This window comes from Sparus aurata, chromosome 22 (assembly GCF_900880675.1).
Source record: "Sparus aurata chromosome 22, fSpaAur1.1, whole genome shotgun sequence".
NCBI lineage: Eukaryota > Metazoa > Chordata > Actinopteri > Spariformes > Sparidae > Sparus > Sparus aurata.
This window is the reverse complement of record NC_044208.1, coordinates 15,353,726-15,381,019: the sequence shown is the minus strand read 5'-3', so window position 1 is coordinate 15,381,019 and position 27,294 is coordinate 15,353,726. Positions and strand designations below refer to the sequence as shown.

The 27,294-nt window shown below is 43.5% G+C and overlaps 1 protein-coding gene across 4 annotated transcripts in view; it reads right to left on the bottom strand.

The window, feature by feature from the left end:
- The window catches only part of fut8b (fucosyltransferase 8b (alpha (1,6) fucosyltransferase)), a 91,341-nt gene that overhangs the window by 21,079 nt on the left and 42,968 nt on the right, over positions 1-27,294 (bottom strand). For 3 of the 4 annotated variants that reach the window (XM_030405640.1, XM_030405639.1, XM_030405641.1), the window contains 5 exons: positions 22,738-23,339; positions 15,937-16,023; positions 13,947-14,065; positions 12,674-12,836; positions 5,765-5,879 (listed from right to left, as the gene is read on the bottom strand). In XM_030405640.1, coding sequence (XP_030261500.1) covers positions 5,765-5,879; positions 12,674-12,836; positions 13,947-14,065; positions 15,937-16,023; positions 22,738-22,940 — 687 coding nt within the window. In that variant the 5' untranslated portion in view covers positions 22,941-23,339. The remainder of the gene's footprint in view (positions 1-5,764; positions 5,880-12,673; positions 12,837-13,946; positions 14,066-15,936; positions 16,024-22,737; positions 23,340-27,294) is intronic. The other variant, XM_030405642.1, reaches the window with a different exon arrangement.

Genomic DNA, 27,294 nt, shown 5'->3' with positions numbered 1-27,294 from the left:
ACACATGGCTCATATTGTTTTCTTTGTTCCCTTTGCCTGTCTGTCTCATACTCCACTTCACTCTAATTTTACACCTGTTCAGTCCATTTCTCGACTTGCCTTTCTCTCTCCTCCTGCCACTTTCTTCTTCTCTTGCTCTCATTCTCTGTGATAACCTTTCAAATTCCTCTTTAACTTTCTTTTCCATCTCCTTTTATCTACTTCGTACCTTCTTATTGTTCAAATAATAAAGATGTATATATCATATAGTTCATAATTTATAGTCACATGAATTCTCTGGAGTCAAAGCCTAATACAGCACCTTTTCATCACAAGTGAACACATGAAGTATTGACATTGTTGAACTGGACGAACACATCTCTTCAACACTATGAATATGGCAGTGAAAACCATATACACTCTGCTGGTGTTGTAAATATTTACTAGCAGTGTTTCCCACTGGAATTCCTGAGGCTATGGAGGGTGGACCTCAGACCCTCTAGGGGCCCATGGAAGAAAGTTTTGCACATTTTTAAGTTGAACGTATCAAGCTTTACCTCTATCAAACGTAATAAATAACACATTCAGTCTCATGTTTGTCTGGCAGAAAGTCACAGAACACTGCTGGAAGTGGCTTGCAAATAAAACACTTTGCTACACCGTTTGCTAAAGCAACGGCACAAATTGTTGGAGATCTTTAATGGTTGGATGAGAAGTGAAAAATATTTTCTCATCATTAAAACTGTGGCGGGACAAATACGACTATGGCTGGCCACTACAGTCAAGGTAATTCATGAGAAACACTGCACTAGTGCATATTAATGTGTCTGAATACAGCCAAAGGCCTGGTTCTAGGCCAGGATAACTGGTTCTAAAGCAGCACTAACTCTTTGCTGGTCTAGAACAAAGAACTGCTTAAGCCAGGGGTTGGAGGCAGGGTTATCGTGACCAAACTAAAACTGCTCATGATAAACATTTATCAAAAAACAGAGCTAGCGTAGCGTGTTCTGACTAATCGACGGGAGAATAAATGAAAGAAAAATCACTGTGGACGCCAAATCGAAGGAACAGTTGTCTGAGGACCAGTCATGTTTGGATGCCAATGCAGGCATGCCAAGCCAGGAGCACCACTTATTAAGAGTTGATGTAATCTGCTGTAGTTGTTCTAAGCAATGCTGGGGAACTGGAAACGTTTGCAATGACTGAATGATGTGACTCTGACAGTGGCTCTCATGCCTGTAGAAAAGCAAACTGGCCCGTAAAAGATCGAAATAATTCTGAAACAGCATTAGCACCAGCCCAGAACCAGTATATGGTTTGCTTTGGTGGAGTTTTTGAAGATTGACAAACTAGTGGGCTCTATGTTTTCCTGGGATTTGTTGACAATAAGAAAATTGTAGAATATAACCAGCCTTATCCGTAACATCTCTTCCTCCTTAATCTCTCTTGTTCTTGCATTCTCTTATTCGCTCACTAGTCACTGCCACTTTTCTTTTTCTTCTTGTCCTTTTCCCTGTTGTTTTCATTATTTTACCCTTTCCCCTCAATCTCTCCCCCTCCTATTTTCTTTCACTCTTTCTTCCTCATGCCCCTTTCTCTCTGATCCCCCTCCCTCATCTCATAAATTAGCTTCAATATCAAGTCTGAGGGGAAGAATACCAAATGAGAGGCACTGGAGAAGAAAAAGGATTCCTCTTTCCAGCATGAAAGAAAAAAAAAACAAAAAAGTGGAAACCAACGGAGTGACACATGCTGTGTTGTCGATGAGTCGCCGGGCGGTTTGTGATTCGCTCGGCAGCCGGTTTGAGCGACTCCGCAACGCTTGTGCCAACCAGCTTCCTAAACAGCAATTACCGGCTGATGGGAGTGTTTTCCTCATTAGGCTGCTGCAGCTGTGGATGGTTCACAGTAATCAGGCTGCACGGCACCCACCGGCTAATGCTGCCTATCACGCACTAGCAGTAGAGGAAGAGGAAGAGAGGGGAGGAGGAGGAGGAGGCGGAGGAGGAGGAGGAGGAGGAGGAGGAGGAGGAGAGGGAAGCGAAGGGGAAAAGAGATGAGAGGATAAAAAAACATGAGTGGAGATGAAATGAGAAAGAAGACAGGAGGCAATAGAAAAGAGGGGCAAGGAGAGGAAATAAGGAAAAAAATGAAAGGAGAGAGGAGAGGAGAGGACGGGCTCCTTCTAGGTGCTGAAAACTGATTACCACCACAACTGTTCAATAATATGAAGACAGCAGCCATCAAGCTGACAGGACAAGCCGCAGAGGTATTTCCTCCAAGCTACAGGCTGCCGGTTCATTTCTAGCCTGACTGCTGTGAGCAAACTTACTGTACTAACAATCTACGGCGGCGTCCTGACGAAAGAACACGCATGGAGCTTTTCTACAGAGCTTGGCGTGTCAGCACACAGCGCCTGCATGAGATCAATGTGTGGCGCGAGCCATGTGGCTAGGAGGCCACCGTCGGATGCCGGCTTGATAACGACCAGGCTGGAATGACTCCGAAGCACTGAGAGACTCGGTTCAAGGATAATGACGGCAGATGCGTGCACAAAGGCAGCCTCTGAGTGCTGCTCTGTACTGTAGGTATATCCCGCTCATTCGTGTCTTTGTATTTTTCCTCATGGACAGGTTGTGCCATCTTTCATGCAACAGTGCATCAATTAAAGAGAGTAGTTAGCATGAGCATTTACATCTACACATACTGAAGTGTCAAGCTCTACATCTAGAAAATCCAAGCAACTAGAAAGTTGAAGATTTTATCATTTCATTGTTAATTTTATTACATCAAACCCCATTTATACGGTTTACTGCGGGCAATATTTCTCAGCAATATCCCATCTAATGTTTGCATTCTGTAAACGCTTCTATTTCATTGTCACTTGCTGAGTTTGCCTTTCCTGCCACAGGATTCAAGTTGTGAACCCACGCACATGAGATTCATGGAAAAGAAAAGGCATTTAACTCAGTAGATGAGTTGTGGAAAACAAAGACCAGTGTAATGCACTTGATCACAGCTTCAATATGACTGCTTCAGAACACAAGGTTGCTCTATTTCTCTGGCTCTGCTTTAAAGCAATACGGCAGTTTTCTTTTCAATGCAGCCGGCAGATACGAAGCAACATTAGCAGTAAAACCGAGTTGTGTTTCTGTCCACCTGACAAATTTCAAACCAATCGTCACTCTCCTGTTAGCTCTTTTTGGTTCCCCAACTTCTGGGGAAATATCTGGCTCATTAACCGCTAAATGCACCACTATTTCCTAACTTTTTCAATTTGTCTGCTGTTTGGTGATTTGCAGGTAGTGACGAGCCAGCTTTTAAGCTTTTGAGAGCAATGAGAGCAGTGACACGGAACCAGTGAAGTTGAAGCCGGAAAACCAACAAGCTGAAAGATGTTTAAAGCTCCCTAGAATGGAGTCATTTGATAAATCACTATCGGTTCATGATCAGTGTTGTGCATGAATGTTCTCATATTTTTGGTGAACGGTAAACTGAACATATCCGTTTGCAAGTATAGGCATAGAATTCAGTGTTGGATTTATCATTATGGATTCATTTTAGAGCGACCCCAAAAAGTTACTGCAGTCGAGGTTGGATTACAAAGCTGCTCACAGGGATATGATCGTGCCAGAGCCCTCATTAGCACGATTGGTATCCTTCCAACCAAAAACAATGTTAAGTCATTAACATGCAGCTTTCCCAAATATTTCCTTTGTCGTATACAACACATTTTTATACAGTATATGACACTGTGGATTTCAGATGGCCAGGTTGGCTGGTAATGCTACAGTAAACACTGAAAGAAGTTATACAGAAGAATACAGAAGAGCTGAATGGGAAAATTTGGTGGGCTGTGAACTTCAAAAATAACTAAAATTACTGCATTGCAGTTGTACATCAGTCAAATTGCTGTTCCTGAGCTGTGGCGTTGAATAATGACTAGAGCATTTTTTCATAATATTATGATGTCACAGTGCATTTAACCTTTGACCTTCTTGACATCAAATGTCATAATTTCATACAAGTAGACTGTTGTATGTCTAGTTTATTTGGAATGAATTCTTAAGTTATGGCCTAAAATGTGTTGTGTAGGGTCACAGTGACCTTGACTTCTGACCTTTCGCCACCAAGGTGTAATCAGTTCTTTTTTGAGTCACAGTGGTTATTTGTACCAAATTTGAAGCAATTACCTCATTGTGTTTCTGAGATACTGCTTTCACAAGAATCTGGCGCCAAGAGGTCACAATGACTTTGACTTTTGACCTTCAAAAACGAATCAGTTCATCCTTGAGCCCAAGTGAGCATTGTAACAAATTTGAGGCATCATGTTTTTTCGGAAAAAAAGTCTGTGATAAAAATGATAAAATGAATGAGATTAATCTGTTTGAACCGAATGCTGAACTTAATATTGTAATTTGTGAACTTGCACAACACTGTTCACAACGTCCTTCATATACACGCAGTCACTTGCTCTCCAGTTAATATAAAAACACTGATTATAGCTACTTGAAGCATTCCAACTTTAACGAACTGGACACACCTGTTGAGCGACAACGGTCTCCTGAGATGCCAGGAAAAAACGCCAAAAACGTCAAAACCATCATCTTGCTCGTTGCCAATTAACACCACTATATAAAGGCTCACGGCGCAGAAATAGATGAAAGCGTGTCCAATAGAAATCCATCTGTAGAAGGCGGCCATGTTCACTGAATGTTGTGAGTGGACAGATGGAGCAGACGCAGAGATGGAGTTAGTTAAACCAGGAATGAAGGGAGAGGCTTGTGCGGGTGGCACACAGACAGCAGGATAGGAGGGAGACGTCGGTCTGTGTGTGTACATATAGACGTGTGAATATGAGTGAGGGAGTGAGCAAGATGCGCACATGCACACGCACGCACGCACGCGCACACACGCGCACACACACACACACACACACACACACACACACACACACACACACACACAGGGCATCTCTTTGCATCCATCTTGTGGCTGAGCGTGTATGCGGCAATTGCTTGCGTAGGTGTGGGTGAATCCATCTGTGCACGACTCTGTGTGTGTGTGATGAATTAGTGATGGCAGCTGGTGGAGCGGTGTGATCCCTCAGCGGTGGTGACAGCAGCTGTTAGTGGTGCTGTCTCCGCCCAGCCAGACTGACTGGGTCCTCTTCATCAAACACACCGGCTCATTAATGCTGCAGGGCCCGGTGCCGCGGCGCATCGCCCCACCCAGAACCCGGCAGCACCAGAGCTGGGGAGGGAGAGCGGGGCGGCTGCGGGTGAGCGGATGTGTCATTGCTCTCAGGTTGTGTGTATGTGTGTGTTAAGCTGTAAGCATATGTGAATCTATCTAAGCCTGAGTACAGTCGAGTTTCTGTCTGTCCTTATCCCGAGTAGATGCTTTTTGCATCGCTGCATGTGCACCGGTCTGTCATTCTGCAAGTCAGCATGTTCGTCTATGGCGCTTGCATGTGTGTCACTAAATTGGTGACAAGCAACAAGAATCCTGCCCGACAGATCCATCTGCTGAAACAGTCTGTGATCACATTCCTCACCTGCTCCTTGTAGAAACTGATTCTGACAGTTACGAATGGTGCAAATGAGACAAGCAAGTGTGAAAGATGTCGTGAGAAACGCATATGCGCTTTTCCACGCGTGATGGAAACACCCGCAAAAATGTTTACTACACCTTTGGGGTGTGTATATCACTCTATCTCTGTGTGTATGAATGAGAGAGACAGTAGATGGCCAGTTGGCAAAGCAGCAGGTGTGTCTGTAGATACCTGTAGGTAGGTGATTCTGTTCTGGACCAGATCCGAGAGGTCTTTAGCTTCCTTCATTCTCCACTCGCCCACTCCGTCTGCCTGGCTGAGGTAGTACAAGTTTGTCATGATGGACCTGCAGGCACAGACACATCACAACACTTTAATTATTCAGACGTTAAGTTGAGCAGAGAGATTGATTGCTACCACCTCTTTTGGGTACTTTGTGTTTTTTTAAGGTTGCAATACAGTGTACAACTGGCAGCATAATCTCAAGATGTTGAGTGAGCCATGTCACATTATCAAACACCCAAAGTACATCTTTAGTAGGTTCAGACTTACAGGACTACTTCACCCAAAAATTTTAATTCAGTCATTGTCTACTCACCCTCACCCTCCACTGAAAGTTGGGTGAAGTTTTGTAGTCCACAAAAAAATTCTGGTGCTTCACAGCAAAACAAACCCAACAAAAATAACATTAAATGGCTCCACACAGCTCCTCTGGCAAAAGCCCTGGGATCCAAAATTGATTTAAAAGGACATATTTAAACTCTTTTTAAAGTCCCCATCAATTTCACCTGTTTAAGACAATGCTGCAATGCTGTTTTGCTGTGAAGCTCCAGACATGTTTTGTTGAGTATAAAGTATAAGTATTTCTATCAGCATTAGGGTGATTAGATCATGACTGATTTTTCATTTTGGTTGAATTCTCATAAAAACACTACACCCAATTTTCCGGACGGACGCTTCTCTCTTCTTTTGTTAACAATGATGATATTTAGGACAGTCATTAAGCTGCAAGGTTTCAAATCACATTAAAATTGTACTTAAGAGTATAAACATATCTGGGACGACCAGAGTAGATGACAAAACATGTGACCTCATGTCCTCAACTAAAACATCAACGACTCCATCATGTCATACACTTTATTCCCAATGTAGTCATTTAGTGTGTGGCAAGGACTCACACATTCATGGTTATGATGAAATTAAAAGGGCAACATGTTGGGAAACCAGAGAAACGTCACACTGTATTTACTGCATTGATCCTGGCTGCCAATTTGTGTGTCTGCTAGATCAGAAAACAAAGAACCTATCGACAGGTTTTCAGCCACACAAACACACACGGAAAAATCCATTCATACAGATTTCAAATACTGCATATGGATTCAATAGAGTCAATTAGAACTCGTATTGCCTCAAGTGTCTGTGACAATAAATGCTGTGTGGTGCGTCAGAAGCATGGTGCAAGAAAATTTTGTTTTTTGGTTTGAGACGGAGTGTGTAAAAGAGACCAGCAGAGAAAAAGGATGTGTCGCTGGAATTTTTGACCACAGCTGCTTGTTAACATATAAAGCATCTTACTGCTGCCAGCGTTGGTGTTTGTCCAGGTCCATTCCGGTCAACTGGATTTCAGATCGAACCTGCTTATCCTCCGGCCTTCAGATGGGATCGCATCGGAGAACTCATTTATACATGTTGGGTTCAGGTAGGTTTTCGAAGGGTACATTTAAGATTGGATCCAACGTTCTGTCATCTGCCGTTGTACTCGACCATTGAGGCTGTTGTAAATCAATAAGCCGGGCTGCTTTATGGCAATATTGATTTTACAGAAGTTTTGCATTAACCTGACACAGCACTGCATCAGATTTTTTCATCTTCTAATTCACCAGAAACATTCCTACCTCGTTATTTTGCCTCAGCTTTGAACCTTTTTAACTGCCAAAAGTAAATTTACAACACCAGTATCAGAAATGTTACAGTATATATACACAATTGAAATCAATACTGCCACTCCTACTTGGCAAATCATTTGGGATAACATGATTCAACAGGTTTGGCACAAACTTGTGGAGTACATGCCGGGTTGAGTGGGTGCTGTCATTAAAGCAAAAAGGGATGTAAAGCAAACATTTTCAGAATATCTTGGTATTCAATATGCCCCCCATTTACTTTAATGACAGCATGCACTTGAGCTGGCATGGACTCCACAAGTTTGTACAAAACCCGTTGACTTGACAATGGCTCAAAATAGACCTCAGACCTTTAAAGATCGTCTTGAAGACCAAAGAAGACCAATGAGTCTAGACTGACTGACTAACTTTCCTCCACAGTCACCTGACCTAAACCCCACTGAACATTTATGAAGGCATTTAAAAACTGAGGAAGCCAAGCAATCTGTGAAATCATGAGAAGCTTTGTGGAAAAATCATGTGTGAATGATATGGTTCTGCACAAACTTGTGGAGTCCATTCCAGCTCAAGTGCATGCTGCCATTAAAGCAAAAGGTAGACATATAAATACTAAGATATTCTGCAATTCACTCAAACTACTTGGGGTAATTGCCATGCAACAGCATAAAATCAAGGCATCGGGGTTAGCACAAACTTGTGGAGTCCAGTACTGGATATTCTGCAATTCAAGGGCATTTTCAAAGCTTAAACTTTTCAAACTGTTATGGTCATTGGTCTATAAATAGATTTATTTACATCTGAAACAAATGCAAAAAATAATTATTATGATTAGTGGTCTCAAACTATTTGACCCTACTGTGTATCTGGCATTATATTAACATTTTTGCCTGTTAAAAGGCTGTTTTTCCTCGCCACTGTCGCCAAGTGCTTGTTCATGGGGGAATGTTGGGTCTCAGTTAATTAAAGAGTATGGTCTAGACCTGCTCAAATTGGAAAGTGTCAGAGTATCAGATAACTTTTGCTGTGATTCTGCGATACAAAAATAAAATTGACTTGACATGCTTGCATATCTTGTCTGTGACCTTATATTTTTCCCAGATAGGATGCCTGTCTCACTCCTCTTCACATCCTCACATCAAATAAATGAACTTTGAATAAACTCTGCACAGATATTTTCCTCAACAAACTCATATGAATCATGTGATTTGTGTATGCCAGCAGGCAGATTTTTGAAAGCAACCCCCTCTTCAACAGAAAACTCCCCCAGCATTATGTGGCGCTTCGGGTAAAGTCATTTACCGGACAGCATATGTTGACAGTATAGTGCGTGATAAACATTAACATGGTTCAACATGCGCTCAAGATATTTTTATAAAATGTGTTGTGTCTGTCATGCTGTAATAACAACAGCATCCTCCTGGTTGTTTAGCTTTTTTCGGATTTAATCTGCCATCTGCGTGCCTCCAACAGAGAATATGTGTCCGTGTCACAGACTGCCAAATTTTGTGGCCATCCACTTAAAACATGCCCAAGAGCTCTGATGTACGAAGCTAAGGGCAGATGCAAAAACATCACACACTCTCACACACACTCATGCAAGCTTAATTTATTACTCATTTCTTTGACCCAAATCAGTCACATCCTGTGTGACTGAGAGTTCTTATACACACATTCAGCAGTGCATTCACAGAGACACTCATACACAACACAGATATATGTACCATGTCCCATTTCAACAGCGCGGTAGGGTGAATGGTGTCTTTTTTTATGACGAAACAGCATCATTACTCATTGTCCCATTTTGAAGCTGGAACCACAATGTGTGAATGGATGTCAAACTCTCTTCCAGGAGCGCTCCAGGGAGCCATCACAGACCCTCCATGGGAAGGAAAAGCCAACCTTGCTGGACGTACAACTTAACGAGTATGAATCTGCAGACAAGCCCTGAGGGATTTGGTAGCAGGTCGGGGGAACTCCACACAGCCACGAAGTCCTGCAGTCCTGAAGTCCTTATGTACCGGGGGGTTGCTCCTTTGCGGATGTAATTGTTTGTGGTATTGGGCATATGTGAAGCTTCCGGGCTTCCCTGGTGCTGCTGATTGACTCAAGCGACAGACGCTGAGGCTGAAGCCGCTGGGTTTGGCAGCAGAGCACAGCTTTTCAGAGTACTGGTGTAGCACCAATAGGAGAGCAATTACAAGGTTTCAGATTTACATTAGAGCCTGCACAACACCAGGCCAAGTAAGACAGAAGATGGGCTACAGGGAAAGACAAAATGTACTGGTCCGGAGATTTGTAAGCCGTGCTGTCAACAAAGTGCTTTCGGTTTAGTACCCTTTTAACCCACACATTACCCATGATAGCTGTACCTACATGGGAGGTCTGTTTTGTATTTGTAGACTGTAGACAGTATTCTTAAAGACGACGCAGCAACTTTGGTTGTTCTGAATGACCAGTCAGTGTTCTGTAGAGTTTTAACTTCACCTTTTAGTTCTAGATCCTCTGGAAAGATTGGATCTTGTGGAAAGTCTTTTTGGTACCGTCCACAGGTTTCTTACAAAGGAAATATATGTACATATATATTTACATCTCTCCAGCTCTCCTATGGGGTAAAATCATGTCACATAATCTTCACCAGCAGATGGAGTTTGCTCTCTTGTCGTGAAAGGTGTCCATGTTCCTGAGTGTCTTGTAACTTTAAACCTTAACTAGGTTATTTAAGTTCAATGTAATGGTTTTCACAGAGACTTGATATAACTGACACACTGTGATGTGCCATTTTACTGCTGTACATGTTAAAAATACACTGGCAGCAGTATTTCAACACATTCATTTACAGATACATAAGTGTTAATTGCCTTCATTTCCTGTTGCAGATATTTGAACTTTGAACCGCTGTGCTTCCTGGCAGATCTCTATGAGCTTTCAAACCTTTTCAATTCACATCTAGAAAACTTTATGAAACTCCAAGCTCTCCATCATGCAGTGATCATTTTCACTGAGAGAGCAGGTAAGCAAATGGCATGATTTTTCAATGCACTACATTATTATTTTACTTGGGATTTTTTTCAAGACAAGGACCTTACCTGCTCCCTGAGCAGAATTTAAATGAGAAGGCAGTTCATTTATTCGAGTCAAACATTTGGTTGCTCCTTCCACCTCTGCCCCTATCGGTACTGGCTCTCCCAGCCTTTGCCTGCGGCACATACAAAGAGAGCTAGGAGGTTTAGGAGGAAAGTGAATGCATGAAAAAGTCTTTGACTGAATGAGTGTGTCTGTGTGTACGGGGTGAGGAATCAGTCGTTGGAAAGCTGCTTAGGCAGCAATGACTAAGACAATGCGCCCTGTAAGCCACTTCAGCAGGATTACAATGAGCCACTTGGCTAAGTGACACCGGGCCTTTTTTCATTCACCGTGTGAAAGCCAACCATCAAGATGACAGCAAGGGTATGACCCTTGCCCCTTCTTTCCCTGTTGTTGCAACAACTGTAAGTGCTGCTTCCAAGATCTCCAGGATGTGGAGACACAACAGTGTTGACGGTATGTCACAGACATCAACGTATTGTGAAGGCAGCTGAGTGGAAGAGCTGCTGTGTCTTCATGGTGATCACATACAGGTGCTCTTTGGAAACTGCAAGTGCACTCTGCGTATTCCATCTTGTGAAGGGCTCACTGCATGGGTGAATTATAGTCTGTGACTGGAGACTGTATTTCACCTATGCAATGAGCCCTTCACAAGATGAAATAAACATCTACATGCTGTGTTACAGACATGTCTACTGAATCAAACGTAGCACTTAGCCTAACAAGGAAACAAAATAAACTCACAAAAAGGAAACCTATTTTCCTTTCTTTTCACTTATTTTCCTTCCTGAACAGAAAAACACAGTCCAGGGTTCATTGAGGGCTTAATTGTCTCATTAACTCTTTGTAAAACATTTCATTCAAACTTGACGGAGACAAAACTCAGCAAAACAGACTTGGTTTGTCCTTCCACAATCCCCTCTGGCTTAAATCCTCAATTCACAGAGTAAGATTTGAAAATAATCCAGCTCTGCAACACCGTTTTCGCCAGCTGCTGATGCCCAACTCTCCCTCTCTGTCTTGTCTGTCGCTTTATACCTCTCTTGTCCCTGCCTGCCTCATCTTCTCATCCCTGAAGTCAGAGCCTTGGTCAGAGCCTTGGTCCGAGCCACTGCAAATCCCCTCCAGACTGCATCCCCTGTCTTCAAAGTGACCTCTCTGTCAGCCCTGGAAGCTGTGTTCAGTCCCAGTCAGGTGTTGAGCTGTGTTCACTGGAAGGCGGCTGAGTCCGGTTGAGCTGACCCCTTCGCCCACAATGACTCCCCCGTTAACTGAGGTTGCAGTCCAGGCAGACTCGCAACAGCTAATAGGGCCTCTTTGTTCCACGGCTAATTGAGCTACATGCTATCAAGTTGCCACAGCCAGAGATAGATACAGCTAACTGTAGTGTAGTTTTGTGGCTACCTTAGAATTCTAGCACTCGGCTTAACAGTCCCCTTTCGTGTATCTAAATATGTCAGATTTCTTTCATCAAGATCTATGCCTTAAACCCCTTAAAAATGATCTAAAATGTCAAAAAAAGTTAATCAAAGTTCAGGAAAATTCCTTGATCTGGTTCTGCATCAAAATTTAATGGAGTCTATTCTGGGCCAAGACTAGTCCTCCATCCAAGTTTTGTGGAAATCTGTTCAGCAGTCGTTGTGTAATCCTGCTGACAAACCAACCAACAAACGTACACAGGTGAAAACATAACCACCTTGGAGGAGGTAATAAGTTATTTGGAGAAATAATAACACTTTTGATACTTCACAAAAGGCAGCAAATAGGCAAAGACCGCCATACAGGAAGGGTCTGTAAAAATCAATAAAGAATGTTTCAATAATTATTAGGGTATTATTATTCCAGCTGTGTTTAATACTGTCCACAACTGATCCTCATCTCAACAGTAGCCCCTGTCAGAAAAAAATCTAAACTAATCATCCAACATATATGACATTTTATTGAGGGGAGGAAATACTGGCAGGCATAAGAAGCAGCAAACTCCACGGTCAGGTCTTTTTCCACCCTGTTTGTGGAGGTGACAGTGTTATACCCTGAGAAAAAAACAAGGCTATTTGGGTTTTTCCCATGAATTTTTAATGGTGTCTTTCAAACCATTCTGACATTTCCACTTGTGGTTATTTCCCAAGCGTTCAAGAAACGACATGCCCACCTCTCCTGGTGTCCCAGGTCCTGCAGGAGCGTGTCGGCGTACTTCTGCCTCTCGCTGGGCTCCACGGTGGCCAATTTCTTCACCTCGCTGCGAACAAAATACCAGAACTCCTTAACGCCATTCTCCACCCTCCTCCGCAGCTCCTCCTGATTGGGCCCAGGGCCTGCAGGGAGAGGGGGGGTAAAGGAGAAGAGCTCACAACAAAACATAACAACGACACTCAGCTGGCATGACATTTGAGACGCAGGTATGATCTAAAACAATGAGTGGATGACGTTAACTTCAAAGCGCCTCCATGGGAATACAGCGGGGAGAGACGCAGTCGGAAAAGATGCCAAGAGGTCTTTGGGAATGTTTCAGTGTTGGATTATGTGAGCCTAAATAGGCTAACAGCACAAAGCAAGGTTTCGGAACATAAAATTTTCCTCTTTCATACCGTGTCCCTGGGTGTTGCTTTGACCTCATTAAGAAGCACTTGATCACTGTTTTTGTGCCTCATGGCTCCTCACTGTGTTTTTTTTTCTCACACAGTTCTAACAACAGGAAGGAACTCTATACCCCACCCGAGCTAAACAATGTGGAGTAACCCACATGGATAACACAGCTGCCTGCTCTGGTTTCTGCCGAGAGAAACAAAAAAAAAACTAAAAAAGAATTGTGGAAAGGAAAGGACAGCCTCGAGCAGGAGAAGGAGGTGGAGGTAGAGGTGGAGAGGGAACATTTTTTTTTTCTTCTTCTTTCCGATCTCACACTCTCTCCTCACTCCCTCCCTTGGTGGAAAAAAGCTGGAGGGTATTTTTAGCTTTTTCTTCCCCTGCGGCAAGATGGAAGGGCTGACCCTACACTGCCCTCCACGCTTACATGTCCTTCTTTATTCTCTCTCTGTCCGTCTCTTTTCTCTTTTCTTTCCTCTCTCTCGCTCTCTCCCATTCTGCCATCAGGGCATTCACACCGTTTCCACTTCATTCACACATTTCCCCACACACTTGACAGCTTCCCTGCCCCCCGACCACTGCTTAGAGTGGCAAATACACACATAACCCCTGCCCATCTGACACCGCTGCTCTGCCATCATCGCTGTTAAGCTGCGGCAGGTTTAATGCCGGTCTAGACTGAGACTCTCCCTGCAGGCGGAAGCTCACAAGAGCCTTTGACTTTGTTTTGTACCATATATAGTCAACCCACACACCTCCAGAATCAATCCTTTCATATTTCCTAGCTCTGTGCCAAATCCTTTCCCCTGCAACCTTTCAGATGGCCCCGACCTGCTTACCATCTCCAGTGAGTTTCTGGAAGCTGTGGATCTTCTGTTTGGCTATGGTTAACTGGTCCTCCAGGGAGCGCAGTCTCCCTGCAGCCAGGGACCCAGCTTCTGCCTGACCCTCTGGTATCCTGGGGGGGAGAAAGAGACAAGGAGACGATGTGATGGGTGAGCATGGGAGCATGTGCACATTGACAGGAGGAAGACAGTGCAAAAGAAATGCCCTGGTCTGCAGAAATACTCTGTTGAAATTGTAAAACTGTATTCCAGTAAAAAAGAATCGACTGTGAAAGATAATTTTGTGATAACTTTCACTATCAAAGATGCCATCAATAATTATAATTATTATTTTTTTACTTTGTAATTAAAAAAACAAAGTAAAAAAAACAAAAAACATCTTGACATCTTCAAGTAGCTTATTTAGTCTGGATAGTAAATACAACATTGACATCAAATTTACAAAGATATAAAATAGAGTTAAATGGAAAATCACAAGATCTGAGCAGCTGTTTGCCATTTTTTACTTGCCGAATTCCTTAAAATGATGAAACAAGTATTTCAATAGCTGTCAATCACGGACCATGCAACTGGTTCAGTAGTAAAATTACTGAATCACTAGAAAAAAACATAATTAGGAGTCTCAAAATAAACACTTTATGCAATCTTTCCGGTGCAACAGAAACAGAGTACAGACTGATTTTGACTCATTTAGCTCCGGCAGCACCTTGGACGAATTAGCTCGAGAAAGGGAACCATTAAAAGTAAGTTGATTGACAGCTTTCTCCTTCAACGGCAACCGTTTCTACACCTGACTGGACGCACACACCACTCACTTGGCTGCAATAAATCTGTGCTCATTATTTTCAATTTAGTAAAAAAAAAAACATGGTTGCTTTTCTGCAAATATCGTGAAATTCATCTCACAACATCGACCAAAATCTGAATAAATTTGCTGACAGATCAGTTTTAATAATCATTAATGAGGTTCAGGGGTTTGGAGAAGAGGCGAGAAGGTTTATCATCCCAACACTCGTTGCTCAAGTCTGATGCTAGTGTATCCTACTGTGGTGACTCGGTTATCATTTTGGTGTTTTTAGACTTAAAAGCAGCAGTGAAAAGTGAGCTGTGATGGCTGGCATCTTTGAGTGCTCAACAGTGAAAATTCCATTTCATACGCTGAGACACAACAGTGGAGCCTCTCTGGAGTCCCAGTTTATTTATTTTACGCTCAAAAAGGAACTCAAAGTACTGGATCATTTTCACTTATCTGTGAGGTCTAAACAATACATCCAGAAATTACAAATATCCACTGACTGGACTATGTAGTGAGTATCTAATTACGGAGACAAGTGGCAGTTAATTTCTTTATGAATTTTAAAACTTTATGAAATGGAAGAAATTACTTTTCTCCCTCGACTGTTTGATGGCTCTAAGACTGCCTGCCTGTTGTATTGTAATGAGCCCACACTTAACTCTATTTTAGATGCAAATTTAATTAAGTGAGGGGATATTCATAAGTAAAAACATACACTTTCCAATCAAAGAAACTGCACCAACATCAAAGCCATTCAAGTGCAATAAACATATTGAATAAAATTTGTTCTTGTAATTTGACCATTTATCTCTATCTGCACTGGAAATCCCCACCCATTGTTACTTTAGGATGATTGGTGCTGCAGCGGTCACGCTGGCCTGTCCTTTCTTTAATGTGTGACGTAGGAATAAAAGGCTCTATTGTCAAACACCGTCTGCAAACAACTAATCATTCCCCTTACACTGTTTTACCATTCAGGCATAACCCAGCTGCAGTAGGGTCGAAAGTCAACCAGTTAAAATACTTCCATTTCTTTCTTACTTCTAACAGTTTGGTGAATAGTTGAATCTTTGAAAAATGTTGATACATTTTGGACCATCTTAGTATTTGTCCCCCTTTTGCTTTAATGACAGCATGCACTCGAGCTTGTACGGATTCCACAAGTTTGTGCAAAGCCTCATGACTCACGTTGTCCCAGCATGATTTGACGTGTGTTTGGGGTCATCATCCTGCTTCAGGTTTTGCTGATGGAGTCCAAGCCAGCTCGGGTGTATGCTGTCATCAAAGCAAAAGGGGGAAATACCAAATACTAAGATATTGTGGAATTCATGGACATTTATGACAAACTTGTGGAGTCCATGCCAGCTACTCTGAAATGTATGCACACTTAATCAAAGATCCAACTTTTCACTCGAATTGTTAAACTGGTATTGTCATTTGTAATGAAAAAAATTGTATTAGATTCTAAAATAATTCAAAATAAGACTATTTTGAATCGTGGTCTGAGGTTTTTTGACTCTACTGTGTGTGGCTTGTGTCTGTCTCGACAAAATGAGCATGCATGACGGAGAGCTGTACTCAAAAGCCTTAAACTTAAAAGCCCTCCAAAAATTTACGGGCTGATAATCTTGCAAAGCCTAATTGCTCATTAAAGTTGAAATGATGTTTGTGCAGCCTTTCAGTCCATTTAATTCATTCCACATTAATGTAATGGGCTTTTTTTAAGTACATACTGTATATGTAAACTGATCTGTGAGATTGCAGTGTTTTGATGATAGATTAAAGAAAATAAATAAAGCATGTACACGGCACTGCGTCGATGAACTATGACTAACTGCTGCATGCATGTACTGAAAACACAAATGAGCACTCAGACATGCTCAGAACACAGAGTTCAAAATCAGCCAAGGAGAAAAAAGCACCGCCACCGCCATTACACCAAATCAATTCCTCTACATAAAACTTTTAAAAATGGAATATGTTCGAATGCACAGGGGCATTGGTGAAGTGCTGCAAAGGCCATGTTAATGAGTCATCAAGGCATGCAAACTCAATTTGCTCGCTGAGTGAGGAACATCAGTCGCTGGCAGGCATAAAGATGCGACTTTAAAAGTTGCAACAGCGCTTCTCGCCGCACAGCTCCCCCTCCGCTGTTCAAGCCTCGGCCCCTGAGAAGCCCTGGCCTCCCACTTCACTGAGCACTAACTGAGCATTGTGCTTCAAATTCGTGACAATAACTGAGGAGAAAAGGGAGGATATGGTAACTCACATTATGTAACTGTGTGATGGACAAGGAGAAACCTTTCCATCCTGTTGTGGCATCACAGGCATTTATATGCATGTCTTAAATTCACAGCTCCTTTCTTCTTTAAATCTGTGCTGTGCGCGTTTTCAGCTGCCTGACACAGATATTTTGTAATAAGATCCAGGTGTATCTCCTTTCCAGGTATCGACTCGACTATCTATTCTCCGAGCTAAGACTGTTCAAACAATATTCAACTGGATTTCCCAAAGGCCACACCCTAACCTGCTAGTTACACCACTGTAGAGGAAGTAGGACTATTTCCTGAGTGACATCATTTCCCAGGGGTTTTAAGTGCTGCTAAAACTGTATCATAGAGCAAAATGATATCTCCTTGAACAAGGCAGAGGAGAAATAGGCCACACCAGCACAGGCTAATGAGTAGAGACGTGGTACAGAGGTTAGCTAACATCCTCCAAAGAGATGTAAACTGCTGAGACACATTGCTGGTGCAGGCAAAACACAAGCATCCCCGACCAAGATATGCAGATATAAAATTTATCCAAACACTCTGCGGTATCAAAACCCACAGACAGACACACACACACACACACACAGGAAGGAGGCAAACACCGTACACAAATACACAAATGATCCCTGACGGTATCTCTAGAGGACCTGAAGCGGAGACGAGACGCGGCAGCTGGATTCAACAGCATCTTAATCAAACGGTACAGGAGAGGTAACAGATGAGGAAAAACTCTGACTCGGGGGAGGCGGGGCGGAAAGGTGGGGGTACTGCAGAGTGAAAGACAAGCTATGAAAGCGGGGTGCGATGAGCCCAGCCGGCACTAAGCACTGAGCCGGAAAGCAGGTGAAGTTCATGCATCTCTCCCAGTTTGCTCTGAAATGCTGCCCCAGCTGTCGCTCTGTCGGCTCCTGCCCCCGCACCCGGAAACCACGGAGTTCACAGGGTGATCAGGGCCGGGCGGAGCTTTGTGAACGGTGGGGGCCATGGATGGCACCGCGGTGCATACATATTACGGTGGTGCGATTTAATACACTGTGGTTGAGATCAAAAGAAAACCCATGTGCTGACCTGGGAAAGCATACATATGGATGGAGATGTAAAGTGTTCTGGGAGGTGGAGATGAAAGCGGGCTACATGGAGTCAATTTACCTTTACATTAAAAAGGAACCCTGTTTCACTGTTCCTGTAACCTCTACACATATACATGTGCATCACTACAACGAGATGCATCAAACACTGGACTGATGTTGTCCCAGCCTTTCCTGGGAACTTGCTGTGTTAAACCAAACCACTTGACTCCAATAAGTCAAGCTAATAAACCACAGGAATGTCTCAGTGTGTTGCAAGTAAACACTGCAAATGGGCGGAACAGTCTGCTACCACCATGAAAACCCACAACCACTGCTCATAATCGCTTTGAAAGATGTGTTTGAAGAGATAGGAACAAAGCTATGTCCACATATATCTTCTGACTATATGTAACTGTATTTCATATGTACTTGCTTGGTTTGTCAGCAGGATTACAAAAGAACTACTTAACAGACTTCCACAACACTTGGAGGATGATTTCGGCTCAGAATAGACCGGACTAACTTTTTGTGCAGATCCGGATGAAGGGACGGATAAAAGGGATTTTTTTTCTCACTTCCTTCAACATTGCAAGATAAACACATTATTGATAATTTCTCAGGGAATAATGCATGGGTTTAAATACTTAAGTGGCTGGTATCTATGAGTGAGTACGATTTGAAGCAGACCCTAGATCTGGTGAGCTTAATTGAAGGTTAATTAGTTAGGGTGGTTTAAATTTATTTTATTTATTTATTTAGAGTGATACAGGACTATTGGGAGTTTGATACTGGATTAGGCTCGATTGAATTAAAGGGGACTGTTGGGCCTTGGGAAGGGATGCACTCTGATTACCATTCTAGTTCTGCATTGTGTCAAATCAGTTGATCTTATCTCTTCATCTCATGTTGTGTCTGCTGACTCACACAGTATAATCCATGTAAACTGATTCTGAAGGCTGCATTCTTGCATTGCATTGCTTCGGCGCCTCAGTACAGCCAGAGCAAGGCCAGCTCCGCTACATGCCCTACCTGACAGAGATGTTCTGACCACAGACAGCTCCCACAATGGGGCTCGTGTGTGTGGTAGCGGGCCGTCCCTCGCCGTGGGCCTGAGTGACGGCTGGGTCGATGGGCGTTTAAGTCTACATCTGTTTGGTGGGGCTGCACTGGGTTAAAACCATTACAGGATAAATGAGTCTCCTCACCGTCTCCTTTATACATCGGTGAACAGAGGCCTCGCCATACCAAACATGTATGTTTACATTTTTTGTTTACATGACAGGTAGGGACCTAAATGAGGCAGACATGCAAACAGTACCATGTGTGGACAAGATTTTAGTGCAACGACTGTGGCCCCCCCGCAACTCATCTCATCCCCTCGGTCTTCATTTTCCATTTCTTCCTAGCCGCTCTTTACTTAGCGCAGTCCTCGTACCATCCATCATGCTCCCTTCCTCTTTGCCTCCTCTGCATCGCCCCCTCCCTGCCTCCATCCCTCTGTTGGCATGCCTAGGGGATCGATCAGGTCCTCATCGCTCAGCCCAGCTGTCACTCTCACCCCTAGCTCCCTCCGATGTCACACCATCAGGCTGGCGCATGTCATTGTCTCTGCAGGGGCCGTGGCTTCGCGCCCGAGGTGACTGACAGCTGCAGAGAGGGCGGAGCCAGACCGACTGAGTGACTCGACCTCGTGCTCACCTCTCATTAATGCTGCTGGGTGATTGGTAGGTTGGCACGCTGCCTGTCACTCAGATCACTCAGGAATGGCCTGACTAACTGAAGCGTTGGACTGAATCTGTAGGCCAGCCAGGTGATACTAATTTGAATCTGAGAGCTGATTGATAGATTAATTAATTTCATATGACTATTCTGTTCTAAAAATAATGGAGAGCTCAGAAGAAAAATTGTGCACGGACTCAGATGAGCCGGCTGAATAACTAAGTATCTTCATCTGCTTTGATGCTACTCAAATTTGCAATTTGTGACCAAGAAAATCAATATCTCACGCAAACTGCTTCAGCCCGACTATCACTCTCTATCATAAAGCAAATGAACAATGTAAACAAGATCCCTTCAGGTACATAATGAATGCACAACACTGCCCAACAATGCACTACACATCCATCTAGTGCTGCTGTGGTGTGATGGCACTAACCAAGTTAAATCCCACTCTGAGCCATAAATCAATCGCAATGCAGTGGGTTTTCCACTGCGCAACAACTCAACACAAAGGTGTAATAATGACAGTTTTATAGGTTTAAATCTCTCTGAGGCCGCTCATAAAAAATGAATGTACTAATGCGAAGGTTAGGTGCTTCGAATGAAACCTGCTTTATTGCCCTAATGTCAGCGGGATGCCTATGGAGGACTGGTTCTGCGTCTCATAGGGAACTCAGATTCATGTTCTAAAAACAAATATGAGTGTTTAAGTAGGTGGATTGGGTTAGGCATGCGTTGAGCTAGTCAATCAGCGAGCTAGTGAGTTGTTACATAGTCAGTCAGTCTGTGACAACCTGCCGCCTGGAGTCTGGCTCTGTGCCATGCCTCTGTCAGCACTTTGGGCGTTGGGGGAGGCAGAGGGAGGAGGGAGGCGAGGAAGGAGTGAAACGAGGAACAGGAGGAGGTGATGGAGAGAAGGGAGGGGCTGTGCCAGGACTGATGGGCAGCTCACTAACAGCCTCTTTGCCTCGATTAGGGCTCTAATATAAGGATAAGAGACAGTACAGGATGAGGCGGTGGTGCAGTTCTCGCCCGGGCCAGTATCTGACCGCTGCACACACACGTGCACATGCAAGACACAAAATGAAACAGAGGACGAACAGACCCCTGTATCCATCGATAGCTCATAAAGCTTAACCCCCGCAAGCCAGTTGCCTGCTTTTGGCTTGCTGTGCTGGATACTTAGCTGAAGCTCAGGGGGACTTGAGAAGGCACTGTAGCGCTGCCCCAGTAAACAACTGTGGAGGCCTCGGTCCCAGATCAACAACCCAACTCAATAACAAGCAACAAGCGTGCAGTGTGTCGGGGACCCATCTGGACACTGGTCGACTGAAAGCTGCACTTGTTTTTTATGCCATGAATTCCACCTTTGTTTTTGAGCCAATTTTGAATAATTACAAAAGCAAGGGATTTAATCAGGGACCAGCTGTCTGAAGCAACGTGTGCGCGTGTGTTTTTATGTTACTCTGCGCTGATGAGGGCCCTGCATCAAAGTGAATCAGAATATCACAGAGGAGCAGCAATGGGCAACATCTGAAGCTCGGGTTCCCTGTTAATATGGCGCGCAGCAGGACACACTAACTGCACCCGCTGCACATGCATGCACACTCACAGACACACACACCCATGCCTAGACCCAGTGTTTATGTGTAAAGAGAAACCCTGTCAGCATGCAGAGATAAGAGCAGAACCATCTGTCCCCTCTATTAAGCATAGCATAGTGTGCGAACGATGCTGTGTGGTTAATGGGCTCGTACGATGTGCCAAAATAACACAATGAAATCTGGTGAGGTGTGTGACAGTCCATCCATCTGTCTGTCACACACAGCATCTCCAGCACCACTGATAGGCTTTTGATGAAACACTGCTGCAACATTTGTTCAACTGTGCGCAGCACAAGATGCTGATTTAATCAGATGCTGATTAAATTTTCACAAAAGCAAAAAAAAAAAAAACAACCCAAAACAACCATCTCATTGCCACATCATGGCCTTTGTAAATGACTCTGATTGGACTACCACAGAGCTGGAGGCTGTACTTAAATGCTGGACTTTGTGGAGACTTGTTGAGAGAATGATGCATTGCACCATAGTTTTGTTTTTTCAACTTAAAAAAGTAAAGTATACCAACCAGGGGAGCAAAACGGGTGCATCCCATTTATTTGGTCAACGGTTTTCTTAAAGTTTTGATCATATTGGGGATAAGTGATTTATACGTTAAAGGGAAACTGAGAATTTCCATCTTCTACAAATTAGTTTGACAGTATGCAGGTTTGTGCAGCTATTATATGTAATCCCAGACATCATGATCACAGTCTTATTATTTCTGTGCTCACTGAGTCAACTCAGTGGTTGATGACGAGGCCTCTTTGGTTTCTGGCTGCCTGAACTCTTGTTGCATTTAACACTCTGTTGGATTTGGCTTCTCTGCTTAATCACCAGTAATGGCAAGCTGATACAGTCCATCTTCTCATACCAGTGTTGTGTCAGACTTTCATTATTAATTACATTGTTTATCATTACCTCACCATTACTACTATTAGTGCTGCAGTGGCTCAAGAGGTAGAGCAGGTGGTCTACTAATCAGAAGATCGGTTGCTCGAACCCTGGCTCCAGCTGCATGTTGACATGTCCTCGGGCCAGATAGTGTGTCCCAAACTGCTCTAAATGGCTGTTGTTGGGTACTTTGCTTAGGAAACAAATTGCATGGCTGCCTTTTCAATCAGTGTATAGATGTGCGTGGGAATGGGTGAGTGGTTGGTAGACCAGAAAAGAGTAACATAAATCCAAGTCCATTGATCATTTGCATAACTCAAGTTGAGCATGCAAATGGTAGGCGGTATTGGTTCAATTAAAGTACAACTAGGATATTCAATGTTTAACCACATGAACCCTAAAGCAAGTCAGTTATAAAAGCGTCAAGCTTACCTGAGCGATTCGGCCATGCGCCGCAGGTCTTCATTCTGCTGCTTGAGCCGCTCTAGCTTGGCCAGGATCTTAGAGAGCTCCCGGCTGGACCGCTCCGGGTGATCGCTGTCCCTCACTAAGTGACCTCCAATGTAGAAGAGCAGCGTGCCCCAGGCCAACAGCACCAGGGTAATCCAACGCCATGAACCCGCCCAGGGCCGCATGGTTCAACCTCACCCACCCTAAAAATGCCTCTTGGTGTGCCCGTACACCCACCGACCCGCCGGCCTGCCTGCCGGATGTGCGCACACACACTCTGTGCCCCGTCACCACAAGTGCCACAGCGCCAACCTTGGCATCGGCATCTTTGCAGGGATGGTGTTCACTGAATGACGGATGGGAGGGGAGATGCGTGTGTTTGTGTCTCAGGAGTGGGTGAGAAAAGGCTGTGGGTGTTTCTCCAGCGATCAGGCAGCCTCTCCTGTGTGTGCTAAAGCATGGCTAGCATTTTGACAGCGCAACTGGTGTCTTCTCCCCTCCACCCAGCTCCAGGTTGACCTGTGTTCCACACTGTCTTGCTGTGTCCTTCCTGTCCAACGGGATTCTTTTACTCGAGTTGGTTCCTGCAGAAACAAATAAAGAAATGGTTGTTAGCTCAGCTGAATGCACAACGTTTTGTCTCGCAAATGTATCAAATAGAAGCAAATTAAAGTCACTGAAAAGCTAGGGCGGCAAGCCAGCTTAACAGTCAAGTACTCCTATCGGGGAGAGCAAAGCAATGACCACATGACTCATATGGCGGCATGAACACATAACTCAGAACAGGGCAGACAGATCGCCAGATGCCGCCATGATGCTGCAGACTGGTCCCGACATAACCCTGTCTCAGCAGCCTACAGGATTGATCAGCATGACACTGCAATTTGCATTTACATAGTGATGTGCAGTCCCTGAGCTATGCTGCATTGCTGTCGAGGCAGGACAGGGATGTTCTACTTTCCACGTCCTGCCTGCTTGCACATGACACACACTCATACACACTCTAGTCTCTCAAATGCTTTAATACACACACACACACACACACACACACACACAGAACATAACCAAGAATACATATTTTATTTCCTCAACACTTAGTACCTCAACCACAGCCAACCACAACCCACTTCCAACACATTTCTCCGTCGCTCTTAGTTAAAGCACGCCTCATACCGACAGCTAATGGATTTGTTTGGAAGCAGTTAAATCCCACAAACTTCTCCCCGAGCTTTTTCGCTCTACCCAAGTACCTTCTGCCATCCCTTTAGCCTCCATGACAGAATTCAGCATTGTCAAGGTGATATGCTGAGCTCAATGGAGCAGAGGGAACTAAAAAATCCCTGGATCATCACTTCCCTTCATCCCAAAGCGGCGGGGGAGACTGAGATGGACGCGTGCCGGGTTTAAGAAGCAACCTTCGCTGTCAACTCCCCAACAAAGCCCTGCCACACAACTGAGACTAGTCGTGTGATGGGATGAAGGCTGGCAGGTGCGTGTGTGTGCATGTGTGCTTTCATTTCTGAGTGTGTACCACAGCGCACTGGAATAATGCCAAACATCTTAGACTTTATTTGAGTGGTGATGGTGGTGGGGCGGGCTTGATTGACACATCGCAGAGGAAAAGTGTTCCTGCTGGGGTTCGCCTGGCAGCACAGAAGTAGGTTAACAGTAGCTCATCATGTTTACCATGGCAGCATGGTTCATATGTGGGACATAAATGGTGCCATGCTGTAATACCACAGAGACTGTTCATGCTTCAGTGGCGCAAACTGCCCAGAATACAGCAGCTGAGATCACTGAAACAATGAGAGGCAAACCATTCTCCTTCATTTCTTATTGAATGATGTGGGATTATTGAAATCTGTGCAGACACTCCCTTCTTTGCCGGTGCTCCTGTTGTGACTAACCTAGGCTGACACAAGGGTGGCTCCTCTTTATGCATGCAGCACAAGGATGTGCTGAGCTGTGTTTTATTATGGAAAATAAGAGCTGCGAGGGGGTAGCACTCCACCAGCTAATGCACGACTGGGACTTTACTAAAAGGCAGGCTGCAAAAACCCTTGTCACTGTGTTGAGGAACCGTAATGAGGTTTGTGTTCAGCAGACTAAAACTGATAAATATAAAAACTGTAGGATGAGGTGGGCAACTGCTGCCAAGTAGGATATGGGAACTTATTGGAGAAAATGCTTCAAGCTAGTTGTTCTGCTTACACTTGAAAGTCAAGCTAAGCTAGTCATATATTACTGGTATATTAATAGAACTCTTGGGAAATTAACTCCTTGCAGTATTATGGCCAACCGTGGACACTGGCAAGTCAGTGATTTCAATCTAGATAACAGAGTGGTAAAAAAGTCCAGGAAATGCTAAAATGTTCTATTCATCCAACTATAATACATGCAGTAAAAACAAGTTTAATTTAAAAGGCACACTCCGTCAATTTTATAGTTTTCTTCTGTGGCTTCAGAAGGAACTTTCTTATGACTAACAAATGAGTCTTCAAAAAAAAAAACTGGTTTACAAACTAAAGGCACAAAATTTAAAAGACGGGGGCATTTAACAGCCAGGGAACATCTAATAAAAAGATCTTTGGAATGGCATTTTGGGAATTGTAGGATCCAGCTTTTGTGAAGCTTCTCTCATATTACTAACTAAAAGTCAGGGTATCCTCACATTCTTCTAAAGGGGAAAGGCAGATAGATTTGTGACTTCACATGATGATGTGATCTTGAGAATCCATCTTTTCAGCTATGCACTTATGGCTGAACCACAGTGCTTTTGGGCCAACCAGCATCCTATGAGGAACTCGGATGATGACGGACAGATGGTTCATCCAATCACCTGTTTAGTTTTTTTTTTTACATGCCTGTCCTATTGCAAACAGTTTCCAAGGAGGACTTCTAGGCCTGCACGATATGAGGAAAATCTGCGATGTGTGATAACACTATTCAATATTGCGATGACAATCTAACTTGCGATAAATAAACAAATATTGAAGTTTGCATTTTATTAACTATACAGTTAATGATGGCTAATGTTAGTTTTGAATTGTTCGTGTAGGTCTTTATGGTTGTATTGCAGGTGGTGATGGAGGTTGGTTGTATTTCCTTTAGAAGTTGCAACAACTGCTTGGCATGTTTTACACAGTACCTGTGACACGTCGTCTCTCCTGCATCCAAAATAAGTTCATATAGCAGAAGTGCTGTTTATTTTCACCACAAGGTCTTAGTTGACCACATTTTCATGGCTTTTCTCTCCTCCCTCAACCATCATAACCTGTCAATCACCACCAAGCTGATGTCGATTAATTTTGTCAGGGTAGCTAACGGCTAGCTGGGGCTTCATCTGATTGGCCCTTGTATCCAGGGCTCCGTCTGATAGGCCAAATGTTGGCATGCTCAAGGTGCATGCATACAAAATGATTTTTCTTATTCATTGCGTGTCAGGCAGTCTTTTGCGATGTGTTTATTGCACATGTTCATATCGCGATGACGATGAAAATTCGATTTATCGGGCAGCTCTAACGACTTCCCAAGTGGTTCACAGAGGACAAAGCACATAGAAAAACAGATCAATCCCTTTAAAATGGTTGGGTGTTTGACAGTTGTATCAGTCTGCTGAGCTCGCACTTTTAGTGGAATTGTTACAATCTAGTGCCATTTAAAGCAAAAGCAAATACCCTATAATGTTTGAGGCTACGATGTAGAACAGTGCAAGCTAATCTGGTTCAATTACTGGATGCACTGTGTTTGAAGAGGTTTGTTAACAGAGACCAAAGACCCAGACGCAGCTAATAATCACTATTAAGGAGGTGTTTTCTATTACATTTGTGTGGATTATTGGCTAAATCGGTTTTTAATCAACTACAAATGAGTGAAGACGGTTTTACAGTTTCTTTTGAACATGCTTTTCAGATTAGCTATGGTTGTGATTAAGTGGCAAATAAGTGAAGTAACACATTCAGATCCCTCTTTCAATGGTTTCAGATTGCTGTGTTTTATAACTAAAAGAAAGAGGAGACATCTATTGAGTCCTGTGTCAGCAGAATGTGGCCTGATTAAAGGGGAAGTGACACTCTACTATAATCTATCCCCCAGATGAGGATCTGGCAGTGTAATATTTAAAACAGAGATATAGCTCGAGCATGAGACGGAGACCTAAAGACTTCTGCATTTTCTGAAACCTCTCACATCTGCCCTCGAGTCGCCACAAACAGGGTACTACATAAATAATGGAAATTATAATAATGTCAGTTAAATAAATAAATAAAAAAAGGTTCCCTTCTGTGGCCCAATCATTTCTAAGTTGGACTGTGAGACAGATATGCTGACAGAAGGGTTTTTACAGAAGTTGGCCATTAAGTGCCAGGTTTTTTTTTGTATCCGTCTTTCCTCCACCCTCATCCTCCAAGTAAAGTGGCAACATGATTGCGAGGCTACAGCTAGTCCAGACAAAATCAAATACATCACCATTTCTTTTGAATGTCCGGTCCTTGAACTGTATAAGTAGAAGGACAAAGTAGGTCTGTACTGCTCTTGTCA